Raw genomic sequence first — 19,863 nt, 5'->3', positions numbered from 1 at the left:
AACAAAAAACATTTACACATTCAATTATTAACTAATACGTTCAAATCCAAAAAAAAAAACAAAAAAACAACGAATCCTATTCACGATTTGTTGTTAAACACATAATTTGAAGTCTAATTGAATCACAATTACTTGACAGACTAAAAAAATCGATCATGAATTCAACAGAAATATAAGCTAAAAATAAGAAAATAAGCACTAAAAATTAAGTTATCAGTTATACAACTAAATAAATCAAAATTGATTAGAATTAAACATAGAATTACATACTTTGATGATCGTAATACATAACGTTCAAATAAACGAAGGTCGTCAAGTTAATTCGAATAAGAAAAATCGCCAATTCGTAATGTCAATTACAACAGTTTTTGGATACATGATCAAATTGAATAAAACATGGTATATACAAAACGGTTTCTAAATATACAGGCGCGATTGGATTTTTAAAAATTGTAAAAAGACAAATATACCCTCCGGTTAACTTACGTGAACAAATTAAATAAATTAGTAATCGACGATCAATAACCTCGCGTACGTAATGTACGATAATCATTTTTTTATTGGATCCTTTATCTATATATATATATATATTATATAAAAATGGATTATTTTATATAAAAAATATTATAAAAGTTGTATTAATGACAGACTTGTTTAGTCTCGCGAGTTAGATCGAACTCGATAAGTGAAACTTAGGCTTGGGCTCGGGCTCAGGCTCTTTTATTAAACGAGCTTAGTTTTTAGCTTGGGCTCATTTAAGATTGTCTCGGCTCGTTTTCGCCCCTAATAATTGTAACTAAGGTATAAAGACTAAAATGCCCTTGAATTTAGCCGAAATATTTATAACAAGTACTAGTGTATTAAAAAAAAGTGTCTAGATTTAAACTTTTAATCTAAATTGGTTATTTCGGTCAAACCACTTAAGCCATATGATCTAAATTTTAGCTAAGATCAATTCCAGCCCATCCATAGCTATAGTTATTACAGTTTTTTCTCCTATTTAATTAAACAATACTCCATCTTTTATACATTTATTGTTACATTTTTTTTCACCTCAATGGGAGTCGTGAGACTTACATAATAATAATAATAATAATAATAATAATAATAATATACATGCATAAAGCAAGCAGGCAGCTAGTCAGTGAGTCTAAGATCTGGAATTCATTCTCATTCATCAAGATGAAATGAAATGTTTTGATACAATACAACATAACCTCCTCCTCTAATTTTATTATTATTATTATTATTATTATTATTATTATTATTATTATTATTATTATTATTATTATTATTATTATTATGCGTTTCTTGTCGTAGCCGCATCTCATTTGCTTGCCGGCTCACTCGAAGTCAGTCGGCTTTTCTTGTCTTCTTCATACTCACAAACAAACACATACATACATACTTTAGAGGGTAAAGTAAGTAAGTAAAGATTATTGTTTGAATTGAAGATAGATGGATCTGATTATTATTATTAGAAGAAGAAGAAGAAGAGGGGTTGTGTTTGTAGAAGTAGCAGCAGCTGTTTTAGTTTTCATTATTATTGTTGTTGGGTTTGATTGTCGGTTGGCGTCGGCAAATGTGGTTTTCCAGGTGCACCATAAGTTTGGTGTTAAAGGGGGCTCTTTGAGTCAGTTCAAAGCTCATGATTCCAGCCGTCACCGCAGGATTCTCTCCGCCGTCGACCTTCCATTGGGCGGCAACAACAGCCCCACCTCCGCAGCGTTAGCCCCCCTTCTCCCTCTCTCTTTATATAACTCATTCATTCAAAGATATACATGATATGATATGTTGGTAGACTCATGATCAAATGTAGCAATCATTTTTATTCTTTCTTTATGTCGATTGCTTGTTTCCTCACTAGATATTACATATGTGAGATGAATAATGTTATCTACACATCATCAATTATTTATTTATTTATGTACACTTAAAAACAATATATTTCATGATTATGCGGCCAGGTATCATGATATAGCAATCACATTCACATATACTTGTTTATATATAATATGGATATATGTACATGCAGGGGTTACATCATGAAAGTTTATGTTATTTATGTGGTGGTGTTTTATATAGGCTGTATTTCACTAAGCTTCGGATAGGGACCCCACCAAAGGATTACCACGTGCAGGTCGACACAGGGAGTGACCTTCTATGGATTAATTGTGCAGGATGTGTCAAATGCCCCAAGAAAAGTGACCTCGGAGTATGTTGTTACTCTTACTTGGAATATTTATTCAAACTAGTTACCAGTAGAAAGGCAAGATAAGATGGGATGGGTCATTTTTTTTAATCATGGAACGGGTTGGGTTCCCCTTTTAGCTAAACTTTCCGATTTAGACCATTTGACTGGTGTGAGATTGCCACCTCTACTTTACGGGACTTTTTGTATCCCAAAGGTAACAATTTTTACTATTTTTGTTATTAGATATCACTTGCCCTGTACGATCCTGAGGCTTCCTCGACAGCAAAGTTGGTTGATTGTGATCAAGAGATTTGCGTGTCTACGCTCACTGACCTTAATAATGAATGTAAAAAAGGTATGCACTGTTCCTATTCTGTTAAATACGGCGATGGGAGTGGCACCGCGGGATACTTTGTAAGAGATACCATACAACTTGACCGAGTTTCTGGAAATCTTCAAACCACTTTTCTAAATGGGAGTATAGCATTCGGGTAAGTTTACTCATATTCCATTCTATGTGTGATGTTGGGTAATGAGTCATCTAAAGTTTTGGTCAAAACGGGGTGGGTTGACTAGGGGTGTAAACAGCCAAACTGACTAATATGCTACTCGATATTTGGCTCGTTAAAAGCTCGAATCAAGCCAAGCATAAACGAGCCCTGTTCTAGCCTTAACGTAAGCTTGTCTAATAAACGTGCCTGAGCCAAGCTTCACTTATCGAGCTTGAGCTGGCTCGCGAGCCTACACATGCTTATCATTTATATAATTTTTATTTAATGTATTAAATATATTTATATTCACATAATAACAATAATTATTATATATAAAATTATGATAAAAATAACTTGATAAAATAACTAAATAATATACGTTATGCTATATAAAAATTATAATTAAAAAATATATAAAGTTAATTAAAAATGTCTATAAAGTTATTAATAAATAATAAACAACCTCGTGCTTGAAAAAGCGACTTATGAGCCGAGCTCAAGCTCGAGCCTAGTTAAGCTAGGGCCCGACTCTGCTCGTTTACACTCCTAAGATTGACCCACCTATAGTTTTCTGTCCATTTTTTTATAAAATCTTAATAAATAATTAACTTATTAAAGATAGTTACGAAGTTTTAACATTAAGTTACTAATTTAAACATCTTTATTCATGTGAGTACAGAGTTCAGACATTTTTGACCCTTTTAACTCGTTTGACCCACTTCCTTGATAGTTAATTTGGTATATTTTGCTTGTTTGACCCATTATCATTAATATACAACCCGCATTAACTAATTTTCATATAAATGTGGCAAAAATGTCACCTATAGTCTATGCTAACATCTGAATCTTGTAATAATAATAGGTGTGGGTCCCAACAATCAGGGCCATTGGGTTCTTCGCAACAAGCGGTAGATGGAATACTAGGGTTCGGTCAGGCAAATTCTTCTGTGCTTTCACAACTCGCTTCCGAAAACAAGGTCAAAAAGGTATTTTCACATTGCTTGGATAGCTCTCAAGGTGGAGGCATCTTTGCTATTGGAGAAGTTGTACAACCAAAAGTACTAACAACACCAATGATTCCTGAGTAAGTTCTTTTATTATTATTTTATGTTACAAATCCGATAACTTAACCTTTTTTCTATTACAATTGTTTATTTGTGTGGCAGGGCACATTATAATGTTGAGTTGAAGCAAATTGAGGTAGGTGATGATGTTCTAGACCTTCCGACCGATATATTTGATGTTGGAGGAAAGCAAGGGACGATTATTGACAGTGGTACAACGTTAGCTTATTTACCTGACATGGTTTACAAGCTAGTACTCGAAAAGGTTTGTGAAATGTTTAAACTTAAAATGTTTTTAAATATATATATATATATATTGTGTCTCACGTTATTGTTTTGACCTAGATTCATGCTGCACAACCTGATACACCATCTCACATGGCTGAGCAGCAGTTCACATGTTTCAAATATACTGGAGAGTAAGTATACTTCTGACTTTTGACTTATAAACATTATGTATGGGATTTTAGCATGGTTTCAGTTTCCTGATTTTGCAGTGTTGATGAGGGTTTTCCGACTGTCAAGTTCCACTTTGCAAATTCACTTATTTTGAAAGTTTATCCTCATCAATACTTCTTTGAATATCAGGTAAATACTTCTCATTACTCTTCCGTGTGCATTAATGACGACGTCATTTTACTAACATTCTTTTTTATTAATTTTTGTTTTTCAGGACAATGAGTGGTGTGTTGGTTTTCAGGACAGTGATTTGCAATCACAAGGCAAAGATGTTACCTTATTGGGTGGTAAGCCATGTTACTGTATTTCTTTTTGTTAGAAATTGTTTTAAAGGATTATAGTTTGGTGGTGTGTCATATATATCTACAAAAGTTATTTTTCTTTTAACATTTTATTGCCACTTTTGAGCTGTTTTTTTCAACCTTTTATTTTGATTTTGAAAGATATATTACTTTAAAATTTGTCTTACAAAGTTTGGATAATATTGTATAAAAGGAAGCAATGTGTTGTGTGCAGATCTTGTATTGACAGATAAACTTGTTACATACGATTTGGAAAAGAAGACAATTGGATGGACAGACTATAATTGTAAGTATATATTCCATTGATGATGATGATAATAATAATAATAATAATAATAATAATAATAATAATAATAATAATAATAATAATATAATGTTTGTCTTTGTTAGGTTCGTCAAGCATCAAAGTGAAAGATGAGGAGACGGACAAAGAGTACAGAGTGGGTGCGCATAATCTTTCTGGCAGTGGTCGTATCGCTGCTTCAGCTGGGATTATGCTCGTGTTTATTCTCATTAATCTGATTAATCTTTTATAACATTGGCTTGATTTGATTTGATTTGATTTGATTTGATTTGATTGTATACGAAAACACATAAGTTTGTTTTCTTCTACGAAGTATAGTATTAGTCATGAATTATATGGTGTAACTTCAATACCATTTTGTTACAGTATTACCTATTCTGCTATTACTCGGGGCGACTCGCTCTTTTTGTGACCGGAATTACTTGTCATCTTCGTGAAATGAAAGAACTGGTAGTGTGCTAATAAAAGGCTGAAAATACCATGTGTGTCCATGGAGGGTTTGCAATAGAGACAACTAATGTCACACTGAATTTGCCAGCCAGGAATGAGCTCACGTTTAAAGTAATTTAGGGGGTGTTTGGCTAAGCTTTTTGTTTTCGCTTTTCTGCTTTTGGAGGGGTAAAATTGCCCCTCCAAAAAGCAAAAAAGCTTTAATTTGGTGCTTTTGAATGGGCATTTTGGACATTTTACCCCTCCAAAAGCAAAAAAGCAAAAAGAAAAAGCTTGGTCAAACACCCCCTAATCCTAGCAATTGTTTTAATATTAAATAGCTGAAACTGATATATTTAGTTTGAACTACCAAACCCTGCTGTTCACAATGGAAGGGGCTTTAAACCCCTTCATATTTAGTAGTCTAATACATCCTTAATCGTACTCCAAATTAGACGTGCACAAAAAAACCGGTCCCGGAACCTAACTGGTGGAACCGAACCGGAACCGGTTCCAGTTCCAACCTGGTTGGTACAATACCTGGTTTGGGTATTTTTGTACCCGAAAATCGTACCCGGTTCTCCTATTTGTATGTCACTATCAGTTCCAACCCGGTTCCTACCCGGTTCTTAATTGTAACCGGTTCGGTTCGTACCCGGAAAAACCGGTTCCGGCGGGTTTTTTTTGAAGAGTCAAACAAAAGTCAAACTAGCCGTTGGAACCGGTTCCAACGGTAATATAGCCGTTGGAACCGGTTTTTTAGACACCAATTAGCCGTTGGAACCGGTTTTTGAGACAATAGATCCGTTGGAACCGGTTCCAACGGTAATATAGCCGTTGGAACCGGTTTTTGATGCCCAAACCTATATATAACTTGTTTTCCACCACTTGTTTCACCACCAAACTCAAAAACAAACTAAAATACTACTCCTTTAGCAAACCCGTTCCGTTACCCGACCATCCAACTAAATATTATTATGGCACCCATCTAAAAAACTAACAAGAAGGCTAAGAAGAGTGTTTTTGTTGCCCCCGTTCCTGCTACGGAGGACCCAAGGGTTGTTACGGTAGTCAACCATAACCGCAACGAAGACATATGGAAGAATTGGGATTTGATTGTGGATGATGAAGGTTATCAAAAGGCTCGTTGCAAACTATGTGGTTCACTATTAAAGCACGATTCCAACTCTACTTTGAGAAAGCACATCGAGAAGCCATATTGCAAGGCGTTGAAAGGGATTGGCGCGACCGATCAAATTGACTTGGGTAAAGATGGTACACTATTTCGTTACAACACGACTCAAGTTCAAGATAGAATGGCAAAGTTCGTTATTCAACGAGGTTTGCCGTTTAACCACTTTGATAACCCGGATTTGACGTCGTTGATTCGAGAAACTCTACAACTGCGATACACACATGTAAGTCGTACTACCTTAAGACGTCATTGTATCAGGTTGTGGGAGTGTGCTAAAAAAGAGTTAATCGAGTCTTTTCATTCTTTAGAAGCCATGGTTAGTTTAACTACAGATGTTTGGTCGGCACCACACGGGTTGCCCGAATCATACATATGTGTCACCGCTCATTGGGTTGATCCGGTGACATGGCAACTGATGAAACGAACCATAGCTTTTGAAAACTTCCCGTACCCACATACCGCTGAAAAATTGTTTGACTTGCTTGATGAAGTTATAACGACTTACAATTTGAGAAATAAAATATTTTCGATTTCGTTTGACAACGCATCAAACAATACTAAGGCGGCCGAAAAAATTATCATTAAATATTCACCACCTTGTTTCGGGGATTTTTTTCATGTTCGATGTGTTGCACATATCATCAACTTAGTTGTTCAAAAAGGTCCTGAGAATGAAAACATTTGTGACGATTTAAAATTCTTTAGACTTATGTTACAAGATGTCTTCAAAAGTGGTAAAAGAAGACATCTTGAATATAAGAACTATTGCAAGTCGGTTGAAAGAAAGTATTTGGGGCCGAATTGGGACGTTCCAACCCGTTGGAACTCAACTTGTCATATGTTAAAGTGTGCTTTTGCCCAACGTCAAACTTTACAAGCTTTTCATAACAATCTTGTTGAAGAACGCGAGGCCGATATGTTTCCGGAAAGTGTTTGGGTCCAAGTCGGTTATTTGTTGGAGTATCTTGACGTGTTCAAAAAGTTAACAACAAAATTATCGGGAGTCTATTACCCTACTAGTTGTTGGGTTTTGCAAGAATTGTACTATATGTCTTGTGTTTTTAAAAGCTTTGCGGAGAAGAACAAACTCTTCAAGAATATTGTTGCGTTGATGAAAGAAAAGTTCATAAAATATTTTGAAAACATACCGCCGGTCTTTACTTGTGCCGCCGCATTAAACCCCTATTGGAATGTTAATGGGGTTGAGACAACGATTGAGGAAATATTTGACAACTTAGGTATGCACGAGATCGACCCGAAGTTGTCGACGGAAGCGAAGGAAAAGTTCAACAAAAACCTTCAAGACCTTTATGACCATTATTTTCAAATGTATGGTCCATGCACGAGATCGTCTTTTGTGAAAAAAACAACAACTAGTAGGCCGTGCAATGACCCACTTATAAACTTGATGAATGAGATTCGTGAATCGGCATCTAAGAGGCAAAGAGGAAACACACCAACTAGCGAACTTGGTCGATATAGTGGAGCAAACTATGTTGAGGGCGCACAATCGACGAAATTCGCAATATTGATTTGTTGGCTTGGTGGAAAGGTAAACAAAACGAATTTCCCATTCTATCCGCAATGGCTCGTGATTTGCTTGCCGTACAAGCCTCAACGGTTGCTTCCGAATCGGTTTTTTCTCTTAGTGGGAGGGTGTTATCTATGCGAAGAACAAAATTAACTCCCGAGTCTCTAGAGGTTTGCATTTGCCTAAAGGACCATTTGGATGCGGTTAATCGTGTACAACACAAGGCGAACTTTGAAGACGAAATACCAATAGAGCGTCATATTCATGATGAGGAGGCGGAGGACGGGGTTTCTTCCGATAACGAAGACGAGGGTGAAGACGAGAATGAAGACGAAGAAGAGTTGTAATTATTTGTTTTGGTAAAATTATTTGTAACTTGTTCAACTAATATTTAGTTTTGATTTGTTTTATTATAATTACTTTTGTTACTCATGATTAATTTTTTGTTACTTTTTTAATAACGACGAACATTTTATTTATTAAAAAAATAACTATTACAAACATTATTAAAACATAAACGATACTAAACATAACAACTAAAACTTAAAAAACAAAGTCCGTCGTTTTAATTCGGGAATACTTATTTTTGGGTTGTAGAGCCGGACGACTCTCCCACTTCCGTTTTTTAGCATCCAAACTTCTTTTCTCTCGACAATACTTATTCGTATGTTTAACAACACAAACAAACCTTGCTATTTATAGTTAAAAAATAACCTATTTATAGTTAAAAAACCGGTTCCAACGGTCAAAAACGGCTATATAGCCGTTGGAACCGGTTCCTAACGGCTATAATTTTTGAATTTCAAAAAAAACCGGTGGAACCGGTTTTTACGTAAAAACCGGTCCGGGTTCATACCCTACCCTACCCGGTTCCTAAAAGTTAGCATATCTGGGCATCGGTTCGGGTCGGGAACCGAACCGGTTCTTGACTGTAACCGGTGCCATTTACAACCCGGTGTGAAAAAAACCGGTTCCGAACCGGTTCGGGTTTTTAACAATACCCGATTTGTGCACGTCGACTCCAAATAGTCACCATAATTTTGCACCATTATTTGTTACTTGTTAAAATCGGCCTTGCATAGAGATACGTTACTTTTAAAGTTCAACAATTCTTCTGCCACCTTAACATTCTCACACAATAACAAAAATATAATTGCATTCCTTTTTTTAACTAAGTTGGCTCCATGTTACTTCTCTTGTCGAATTCTAAATAGAATAAGTTCTGAAAAACGGTTTTTTACCAATCCATATATATATATATATATATATATATATATATATATATATATATATATATATATATATATATATATCTATAATATATATATAAACGAAGACATAAAAATTCTATGTGTCGCGATGTGGTCGCTCCCCCTTTTTTTGGAGTCACCAGATTTGCTTGATTTTTAAATGGAGGCTTCTCATGCATTTGACCCGAATTCATGGGTATGGATCTGATCAAATCCATATATTTCTTAAACGAGTTATAACATCTAAATTAAAAACTAATTTCACCAAATATTTGATATAAAAATCCTATAAAGTAGGGATATACTAAAATTTAATATATGATTTATTTAAAAAAAAGATATATATTATTTATAATTAAAAAACCAATTTTATTGTAAAAAAATAAACGAGTATTGAGTCTCATCAAACCATATAGCTTTTAAACGGGTTATAAAATCTCATTTATTTGTGAAACAATTTATCATTAAACCATAAGTATATTATTAACTTTCATACAACAAAAAATAAAAATAAAAATTCAAAACATAAATAAATATTAGAAACAAATAATATAAAGCACCCCCGTAAATAAACGAAACATTTAAAAGTTGTATGATTGTTTCTTACATTTACTCAAGCCATCATTTTGTTTTATTTGTAAATGAAGATTTTAAGTGCATTTGGCCCGAATTCACGGTCTGAGTCTCACCGTACCTAGATAAGCTTAAACGAGTTATAACATCTCACTCTTTTAAAAATAATCTCACCTAATATTTGATATGCAAATCTTATAAAGTAGGGATATACTAAATATTAATATCCATTTTTTAAGAAAAATATATTATTTATAATAAGAAACAGTTTTACAGTAAAAAAAATAAGCGGGTCATGGGTCTTACCAAACCCATAGCTTTTAAACGAGTTATAACATGTCATTTATTTGTGAAATTATTTCATCATCAAACCCAAAGTATATTATTAACTTTTTTATAATACATAAATTAAAATGCAAAAAAATTATGAATATTAGACACGAAAAAGAAACACAACCCCCGTAATACAGGAGATAAAAGCTAGTATATATATATATATATATATATATATATTTATAAAAGTTGTAAAGTAAAATACTAAACTTGTTTTTTTATTTTTTTAAATGGGATTGATGGATGCAAAGTCAAAACCTTAAAAATACGGTAAGGTTGGAAAGTGTTGGGTTAATTCTTGTTTGTAGTCATAATTAAAAGGAAAAGGAAAAGGGAATATTAAAACAATAAATAGGTTGCAGAATATTAAAAGGGAATACTAGTATCTTTTCCCAAATCATTTCCTTCGTTGTTGATCTAACTATAAATAATAATAATAATAATAATAATAATAATAATAATAATAATAATAATAATAATAATATTGTGTTCCGTTGAACAAAGGAAGTCCAACTAAGTACCCACCCTGCTAACAACAATTTCATAAATGGTGGTGCCGTGGGTGATCTTGACCCAGTACTCCTGGTGAGCGGCATAGGTGGGACCATACTGAACTCGAAGCCAAAGAGTTGGTTCGGGATCACCACCACCGTATTAGTTTCGAAAGCGGGTCTGGTCCCTCTACAACACGGGAACTGGTTCATTCATCCTCTTCAACTCTTTATTTATTTATTTATTTATTTATAGTTTGCATCAACTGGTAATGTTTCTGTACGGATACTAATTTCCAAGTGGGAATATTCCATGTTTAGTAACCGATCAAAGGGATCTATGCTAGTATAATGCCAAAACGGCTCGGTCTGGGTTGACCCAAAGCAAAATTTTGTTCCATTAAGATAAGTAATGCATAATTAGTAATGACAAAAAAGATGTTATTATAAGGATTAATGCTATAAAAAGCAAACATAACAAAATTTTAATATATATTTAAGTCACCGAAGGCATTTGTGAAATTAATGATAAATGCTGGCTACAAGCACACTCTTTTGTTGTCGTGAGACACTACTTCATCAACTTTTGATCATTTATATACAATTTTACACCATCTTATATGATTAAATAAGTTATCCCTGCCAGCATTTTTGCACATTTTGAATGCCACTTCATTCAAACTCACTATATAAATTTCTTATCACAAGTTTGTGTTTTTACACAACTTTAGAGATTTAAATACCCCAAAATTGGGTTGAGACTCTTTTCCATGCAAAGTGAAAAGGTATGTTTGGTTTTTTCTATGATATTAAACTGTTTACACTTATTGTAACAAACTAACAATAACCTCAATCTTTGAATAAACAGTATTTAGATAGACCTGTGTAATAACCAACAAATCCTTTTGTATTTTCAGTTGGTGGAATACCCATCTATATACGAGATGTTACCTAACCCTGAGTTTAAATGGAAAAAGAAACCTGAAATTTTGGTTTGGAAAAAAGATCAAAAAAATGAAGATTCAGTCAAATTGGAAACTTATAGCTCATCTGGATGTGCGGAGCTGTTTGTTGAAGCATTGAAAGACAATGAGCTACTTTCAACTCTTTCACTATAATGCACTGTTAAATAGTATGTTTGACCATCTAATTTGTCGTCAACTCTATTGCTTCTCGTTTTGGCTTATGTGACAGATAGAGTATAATAAGAAGACTATACCTTTGCCATTCAATCAAGATATCTACAAATGGGCTGCCACTACACGCAAGATGCTAAACAATGTGCGTCTACCCGAAGGGATTGAGTTCTACAACATTTATGGAACATCATTGGATACGCCTTTTGATGTTTGGTATGCTACGAATCTATAAGAAAAGCACTGAATCATTTTTTTTGTTATTGAATTGTGTGCTTACTATGTTGCAGTTATGATTCAGAAACAGATCCAATCAACGACCCATCTGATATATGCCATACATTGGTATGTATATTGAACCAAATCAACTTAAATTCATGTGGATTGTTTATTTGTTTATATAGCGTTTATTGTTATCTTTTGAGCAGCCTGAATACTCATATGTGGATGGAGATGGAACAGTTCCCGCCGAGTCTGCAATGGTATTTTCTCTAAACTTACTTTATATGTTTATCTTTTTGTATATTTTTATATCTTCAAAATAATATGGTCAAACAAATAAGTCTTTAAGTTCAAATTTTGATGACTAATTTTAAAAATCTTGGAGAACAAGTGATGATTAAATTTTCTAAACATGAAACGGAATATAATAAAAAAATGTAGGTGCTAGTTTTTCTAACAAAGTTGTTTTAGTATTGAATAGAGTTTTAGCATGTTTGACCACAAAAGTCAAAAGGGTGTTCTTTTTTGGAACAAGAGTAAAAGATGGTAATTTAACCCATTTGATTATGAATGAGTGGATGTGTGCTTTGTTTTTACCTCAAAACATGTCAAATCAACAAATTTACTAAAAAAAAGAAACAGTATTTAAAAGTGTTGTTGTGAGTCGCTATTAGCACATTAACCATTTATAGAAAAATCCAACAAAATAAATAAAGAAATGTTTGTGGGTTAACCCGACCTGTTAAAAGAAACGACTTGTTTGAACCCAAACCCAAACTTCTACAGGCAGATGGATTTGAAGCGGTAGAGAGAGCAGGAATCCCAGGTGCTCACCGAGCACTATTAAGAGAGGAACTTGTATTTGAATACACACGAAAGTGGTTGGGAATCCAAGAACCGAGTATGTCGTGAGTAAAGACATCAGAAGTTGTTGATGTTGGTCCAGCTTGATGGAGTAGTGGCTATGTATGTATTCCTTTTCAAATAATATAATAGTTGGTGTTATATGTTTTGTCACTGTAATCTTATTTTAGATCCTTTACATTTTTTTGTAAAGACATGTACTATGTAAAATTAGTAACCACTTCAAAAGTCAAAGAAATAACATAACTGTATTTACAAATGTTATAAGTTTGGAGATGATTTACTTTTTATAACTTTCCTTTATTGTTTGGTTTGGAGAAGGAAAAAGGCTGCTGATATGGCCCAACCAGCCCAGCAGGTTACACCACAAAGACCCACGCGTGTAATACGAAGACCAAGTCGTTTACTAGATTAGATGTCAAGTTTGTCAGTTTAGTTTCTTTCAATTGCAGTTGCATTATTTTAGGATCACATGTAGTTAATGGAGCATGATAGTTTAGTAGTTGCATGTAGAGGTGCACAAATCGGGTTTTTTCTAATACCCGGGTTCGGGTATGGAACCGGTTTCGGGTATGATCGGGTATTGGAAAATCGGGTATTGAGAGAAATCGGGTAGGGTTCGAGGAGGGTATTGAGGAGAAAAACTCAACCCTATGTACCCGGATAGGGTATGATCGGGTTCGGGTATTGGAACCGGGTACGACCGAGTATTAATACCCGGTTTTGAATTTGTAGTTTTTTATACATTTTTTGATTTGTTTAAAATTTAAATTTGCTTTGTAATTTATAAAAATAATTAAACTATATTACAAAAACCATAAATCCACTTTATTACAAATTATTTACTTAGTAATATGCATTTTACAAAAACTTAAACATAAAAGCTGTGAAGTGAGCATAAAATATACTATAAATACTCATGTATTATTTCGGGTATTAGAAAATTGGTATCGGGTATCGGGTATAGGGTATGACCGGGTCAGGGTATTTACGGGTATAAATCGGGTATGGTTCCGGGTACGGGTATTGACCTCAAATGCATACCCTATCCATACCCTACGGGTAGGGTCGGTTCCGGTTTCGGGTATAGAATACCCGGGTATAAAAAAAACCAATTCCGGGTATTTTTTTCGGCTCTGGTTTCGGGTACGGGTTTTTTGTGCACCTCTAGTTGCATGCATGTCTCCAACAAGGAAGGAATATGGACATCATGTGTTCATAGCCATGCATATTTAATTTCCTTGTACTTTCATTTGAGAATTATTTAGAAAATTTGTCCCAATTGTCTCTCTCAATTTACTGCATTCTCTTCTTAATCTTGGAGTGTTTGCCTACTAAAAAAGGCTTCCAACATTTTGGTGCTTTCATTCACGTCCTCACCTCCTTCAACATGCCCACACACCGTGAACCGCCGGGGAACGACGACCTTCCTCCGGCTATCTCCGACCAACCGAACCAACTTATCCAAATCACCCAAGCCGCAGCAGAAACCCAAACCGACATCCGTACACAACTCGCCGCCCTTGTTCAAGCAACTGCAAACTTAAACACCAAATTAGATACTCAAACCGAAACCACGGGCCGCCTGGTCAATCACGTTATGCAGCTAACCGACAACCTCGATCTGGCTCGCCAAACTGATCCACCCGATAACCCAGCTCGTAACCACCAGAACCGTCAAGAACAAAACCCACGCCACCCCAAAATCACACTACCAGCGATCGAACCCCTTGGGTTGGATCTTCCAAGCGGAACAATTTTCTCATATTACAACATCCCACCACCGGAACGAGTTTACCTCTCGGCATTTCATGTCACCGGTGACGCCTTAGCCTGGTACCAAAGTCAATTCAGCAACGACCTACTCGGGTCTTTGACGGACTTCAAACGAGAACTTGAAATCCGTTTCGGGCCATCCTCTTATCAGAACCACGAAGCCGCGCTATTTAAACTTCAACAAACAGGCTCGGTACCCGAATACCAAACCGCCTTTGAACGGATTAGCAATAGAGTCACGGGTCTCTCCTCGCAAAATTTAAAAATTGTTACATTTCTAGGCTTAAACTAGAGATCCAAGCCGAGCTCACAATTTTAAAACCTAACTCATTCCACGACGCCTGCGGATTAGCACGTGCAGTTGAAAATAAAATCCACCGCTCCAAAAACCCAAACCATATACTCCTAATAAGTCGTACCCATCCCACTTTTCCAACAATATTCCAACCACCACCCCTACATCCATGCCATCCTCTTCCAACACTAAACCCGCGACCACCACCACAACACCTCTGTTACCAGTCCCTCCCAAGCCATTGCCAATAACCAAACTCTCGCCATAAGCCATTCAATTACGCCGAAAGGAAGGCTTATGTTTTAGGTGCCCGGAAAAATATTTCCCGGGTCACAAGTGCTCACTGCCCCAATTTTTACTAATCGTCGACCACGACGACCACACAAACTTGGATGATCACACAGACCCCACCAACCAAGACGATCAAACCGACGGTCCCAAATTCATGTCGCTATTCGATGTCGCCTTTTTGGTGTAAGCTCGTTCCAAACCCTACGCATTACCGGTTATATCCCTTTAATTGATTGTGGCAGCACGCACAACATAATTAAGCCAAGAATAGCCTCGACCCTTGCCTTACCGGTCCAACCCTTACAACCATTCGCCGCCATGGTCGGTAACAGACAATTTATCCACTGCCAAGGTTATTGCCCGAGTGTTGATTTACACCTCCAAAAATCCAGCTTCAATATTCCATTCTTCATTTTCCCAGTCAAGGTGCGGATATTGTACTTGGTATCTCATGGCTAAGTACGTTGGGATGCATCACCGCTGATTTCTCAGTCCCCAAAATAACCTTTAACCACCTCGGTCAAAACATCACACTTTGTGAAGACCCACTGGTCAAACCCGTTTCATCATCCTCCTTATCCACCCTCCTAAAAAACAACTCAATTGCCTCCCTACATGCCTTTACCATGCAACCGGCAACTACGAATGCACCACCCTCCATCCCTAATGACCCACATATCACCGCCCTGCTCGATATGTTTCAATCCATATTTCAAGAACCTCACTCCTTGCCACCATCGAGACCCCATGATCATCACATACCCCTTACCAACGATAACCAACCAATCAGCGTTAGACCCTATCGGTGCCCACATTTCCAAAAACAAATCATGACCCAACTGATCTCCGAAATGCTCAGTAACGGCATTATCCGCCCTAGCCAAAGCTCTTTCTCATCACCGGTCCTTTTGGTCAAAACGAAGGATGGTACATGGCGTTTTTGCGTAGACTATCGCGCCTTTAACGCGGCTACAGCCGTGACCGATTCCCGATTCCCACCATAGATGAACTCCTTGAAGTACTCCATGGTGCAACTATCTTCTCTAAGATAGACTTACGATCGGGTTACCACCAAATCCGTGTCACACCCGAAGACATTCACAAAACCTCTTTCTGTACCAAAGATGGCAATTATGAATTCCTTGTTATGCCATTCGGTTTATCAAACACACCGTCCACCTTTCAATCTGCCATCAACGACCTTTTCCGCCCTGTACTTCGTCAATTTGTCCTCGTGTTTTTGATGATATCCTCATCTATAGCCATACCGGTGAACAACACTATGTCCACCTTCACTATTTTTCCAACAACTCCATAACCACACATTTTATGCCAAATCCTCCAAATGCACCTTCGGTGTGTCCGAAATCTCGTTTCTAGGCCACCGTATCTCATCCCACGGTGTTGCTCCGGAACCGGACAAAATATCGGCTACACAACAATGGCCGGCACCGAATTCCTCCACCACTCTCCGTGCCTTCCTTGGACTCACCGGCTATTACCGCCGTTTTGTAAAAGATTATGCACAAATCGTCACACCACTAACCACCAATCTGTTGAAAGGCAAAGAATTTACTTGGAACCAAAATGCAACAGAAGCATTCATTAAACTCAAACAACACATGCAAAACCTCACACTCTTGCCCCACCTAATTTTTTGGAGCCTTTTGATGTTACCACTGATGCATTGGGCCTTGCAATTGGAGTAGTTTTATCCCAACACAACCAACCTGTAACACCCCAGCTAAAGCGGAAACGCCTGAGTGTGACGTACAGATTGCTCAAAACACATGTGACACTATTAAATGACAATATTACCATTAATTGATTCAAACAACAAGTACACAAGTTTAGAAGTAAAAGAAATACAAAGAAATACACATTTAGGCAATTTGTCCATTTATGTTGAATATTCTAGGTACTAATGTCATCGTCACGGCAACATCCTCTAAATAAGGTACTTGTAGCATATATATAAAATAAAGTCAACTAAATGAATAGTTGGTGAGTTCACACAAGTTTTTGATATAAGTACATAAAAATCATACAATTCCATGAACAAGTGTAAATGAGCAAGTAAGGTCCTTTCTAGTTGGGTTTGTGCACCAACGTACTCAGATAATGTGACAATCGTCAATTTCAGGTTAACTCCGTTAACTCAACTCCGTCAGTTCAAACTTAAGATCACTGAATCTATAACGCACACTTCATTACATATAAACTAGGGTTTAAATGACGCTTAACACTTACTACATGTGTAGTCTTTCGGGAGTTGCACCGAAACGCAAACGAGTTGACGCAAACGATTGATGAATAAACGAAAAACGTCAAAACAGTAATTATGTGATAATTATGTGTTAGACTTATGTGTTATGTGATAACATGGTTATAAACGTTAACTCAAGATGTAAACAAGTTAGTTTAAGCTAGGAAAAATAATACTTAGAAGTGGAGGGGCCAAAGTGTAACATAGATTATTATAAATAATACTAATAATAAAACCCTAACTTATTATTATTCTTCCCCACACCAAAACCGATCAGCCCACTCCCTTGGCTCTCCTTGGCTGCCGTCCACTATACACACACATACAATAATCAAATCAAGCCTTTGATTGAAGAACTAGGTGCTAGGAAGGTATAATTGATTATCCTATACATCCTTGTTACTTGATTTTGATGTTTGTTGGGTTAATTGTAAACCCTAATCTGCCGATTTCATGAATACATGTAATCAATATGATTGTTGTTGATTGAGTAATGATTTGATAAGTAGAATTGATATTGTAACATGTTGACTGTTGTGTCTTTGATTTGAGTTCAAACAAAAACCCTAATCTTGTATGTAATGTGAAATTGATGTGCATGGATGGTGTTTATGGAGTCTAGAGGGTTATATGAATGCATGATAGTTCATAGATTGTTATTATGTTGAGTTTGGATGCAAACAGTTTCTGGACAGAATGTGTATTTGATGTTTAAGTGACTGTAACGAAGTGTAAATTTGAAAATTGGTTGAGATTATTGATACTACAGTAAACTAGGTTGAATCTAGTTTCTAAAGAATATAAACTTGTAATTTTTGGATAAGTAGAAGTTAACTTTTATGATTTTACAAAAACGTTGTGCAAAGCTGAGCTGTTAGACCTGCTGTTAGGTTGTTTTGTAAATGTTATATTTCATGATCTACGAGACCAATTGGGTTGGTTCCACTTCTGGAAGTTGACTTATTGAGTTAGGAACCTAACCCAAGTGGTCTTGCATTTATTGGATTTTTCGTTTAACGGGAATAGCAAATAACATTCTGTTGCGCATGAATTTGACTGTTATGAGTTTGCTGTAATGATTTGATGATTGTGAGAAAACTATGTGGAATAAAAATATACTAAAATATGTTCTGGAAACCTAAGACATATATGCTTCTGTGATGAGTTTTGGTAAATTAATTGAGATGCTATGATCGGTGGAATAGTACAATCTTTTAAGTAGAATTTCTGTCTCGGTGAAACTAGCTGCTGAGTTTTGTGAAAATGCATGAAATATGATACTTGCTAATTTATTATCGTGTTTTGACCAAATTGCCCTTGAGGGGAATGATTGCAAGATAATTGTCATGATTTGACCAAAATGCCCTTACGGGGAATGATTGCTAGTGATGTACTTTATGAATACATGACACGTATATGATTGCTTACACATGTAATGTGTCACAAATACACTTGTTAAAGTCACACACGATTCACAAACGAAATACAAAACATGTTATGTGCATAGGTATTATGTGCCGGGTCTAGAGACTCGATAATATTCCGACACTTAGAAAAATCTCTTTGTTGTTTTTGAAGGCTAGAGAGAGTTTTTCTGTGACGCGCATCTTGGTGATTTAATTTGGGGATTTCTTCGCAAACAGTGAGTTTCACTTTCCCCTCTTTAAACTGTTTTCAAACGCTTTTCACTTGGGGGAGATAACATACTCCACAACGCATTTAAGATTTTGTTATAAATTATATATCACTTGTAAAGGCTAAGTGGCAAACGAAACATTTGAAGTCCTACACATCGAACCGGTTAATATTTAGAATAGCGAGTCACTGTTGAGTAGTACTACTGGGTTTGACAAACCCCACCCAACGCTAAACTCGACTGGAGGTCGAGCGGGTGTAATTTTGGCTAACACGTACCATGGTCTGGAGGACCTGGTGACAAGGCACTTAATAAACGAGTCAGCTTCGGTGTCGAACACTTAGTAAATACTTGCTTTATAGGCTAGCTACCTATAGATATATAATTGACGTAACACTATCTGTAACGCAAAACGCTGTAACGCAAAACGCTGTAACGCAAAACGCTGAACGCAAACGCTAAACATTTATTTTTACATAACTTGTGAACTCACCAACCTTGTGTTGAAACTTTTAGTATGTTATTCTCAGGTAGCCGAGGCGGACGCGCGGTTTAGGACATGCATTGCTTGAAAACGCTTTTATTATGCAAACTTATTTTTAACGGTTATCATTAGTTTTAAGTCGTCCTGCGTGACACAACTTTAGATTAAAGGTTTTTACGCTTCCGCATTTATTTACTCGTAAACGTTTTCATGGTTTTGAAACTTTATTTTATGGTTTGATTATAATTGATGATTCCGATCCTGTTAGTTCACACCC

General features: G+C 36.0%; 2 protein-coding genes across 3 annotated transcripts; both read left to right on the top strand.

Annotated features, from left to right (window-relative positions):
* Positions 1 to 1,391: 1,391 nt before the first annotated feature.
* LOC143570811 (aspartic proteinase 36-like) lies at positions 1,392 to 5,069 on the top strand. 2 transcript variants are annotated; one of them, XM_077056358.1, is made up of 10 exons: positions 1,397 to 1,727; positions 2,086 to 2,215; positions 2,438 to 2,685; positions 3,548 to 3,769; positions 3,852 to 4,014; positions 4,095 to 4,168; positions 4,247 to 4,337; positions 4,423 to 4,495; positions 4,725 to 4,796; positions 4,901 to 5,069. In XM_077056358.1, exons 1-10 carry the CDS (start codon positions 1,459 to 1,461, stop codon positions 5,044 to 5,046), a joined length of 1,488 nt encoding a protein of 495 aa, XP_076912473.1. In that variant the 5' UTR covers positions 1,397 to 1,458; the 3' UTR covers positions 5,047 to 5,069. The 2 variants fall into 2 exon arrangements, with proteins under 2 accessions (XP_076912474.1, XP_076912473.1); XM_077056359.1 differs by lacking the exon at positions 4,901 to 5,069 and having other exon boundaries at positions 1,392 to 1,727; positions 4,423 to 4,556; positions 4,652 to 4,729.
* A 6,458-nt stretch (positions 5,070 to 11,527) lies between these two features.
* LOC143570812 (phospholipase A(1) LCAT3-like) lies at positions 11,528 to 12,967 on the top strand. Its single transcript, XM_077056360.1, has 5 exons — positions 11,528 to 11,710; positions 11,811 to 11,968; positions 12,043 to 12,097; positions 12,181 to 12,234; positions 12,761 to 12,967. Exons 1-5 carry the CDS (start codon positions 11,561 to 11,563, stop codon positions 12,884 to 12,886), a joined length of 543 nt encoding a protein of 180 aa, XP_076912475.1. The 5' UTR covers positions 11,528 to 11,560; the 3' UTR covers positions 12,887 to 12,967.
* The last annotated feature ends 6,896 nt before the right edge of the window (positions 12,968 to 19,863 follow it).

Source organism: Bidens hawaiensis, unplaced genomic scaffold, assembly GCF_021521415.1.
Source record: "Bidens hawaiensis isolate Kalapana, Puna unplaced genomic scaffold, B.hawaiensis_p1.1 tig00025087_1, whole genome shotgun sequence".
Classification (NCBI taxonomy): Eukaryota; Viridiplantae; Streptophyta; class Magnoliopsida; order Asterales; family Asteraceae; genus Bidens; species Bidens hawaiensis.
Note: the sequence above shows the minus strand (reverse complement) of the source record. Positions and strands in the feature narration are given on the sequence as shown.

Excerpts from the sequence above, each read along its gene's own strand:
- LOC143570811 (XM_077056358.1), top strand. The coding sequence starts at position 1,459 with ATGGATCTGATTATTATTATTAGAAGAAGAAGAAGAAGAGGGGTTGTG. Across the intron at positions 2,216-2,437 it reads CCAAGAAAAGTGACCTCGGA|ATATCACTTGCCCTGTACGA; the intron begins GTATGTTGTTAC and ends TTTTGTTATTAG. Across the intron at positions 3,770-3,851 it reads ACAACACCAATGATTCCTGA|GGCACATTATAATGTTGAGT; the intron begins GTAAGTTCTTTT and ends TTTGTGTGGCAG.
- LOC143570812 (XM_077056360.1), top strand. The coding sequence starts at position 11,561 with ATGTTACCTAACCCTGAGTTTAAATGGAAAAAGAAACCTGAAATTTTG. Across the intron at positions 11,711-11,810 it reads AAGCATTGAAAGACAATGAG|ATAGAGTATAATAAGAAGAC; the intron begins CTACTTTCAACT and ends CTTATGTGACAG. Across the intron at positions 12,098-12,180 it reads CTGATATATGCCATACATTG|CCTGAATACTCATATGTGGA; the intron begins GTATGTATATTG and ends TCTTTTGAGCAG.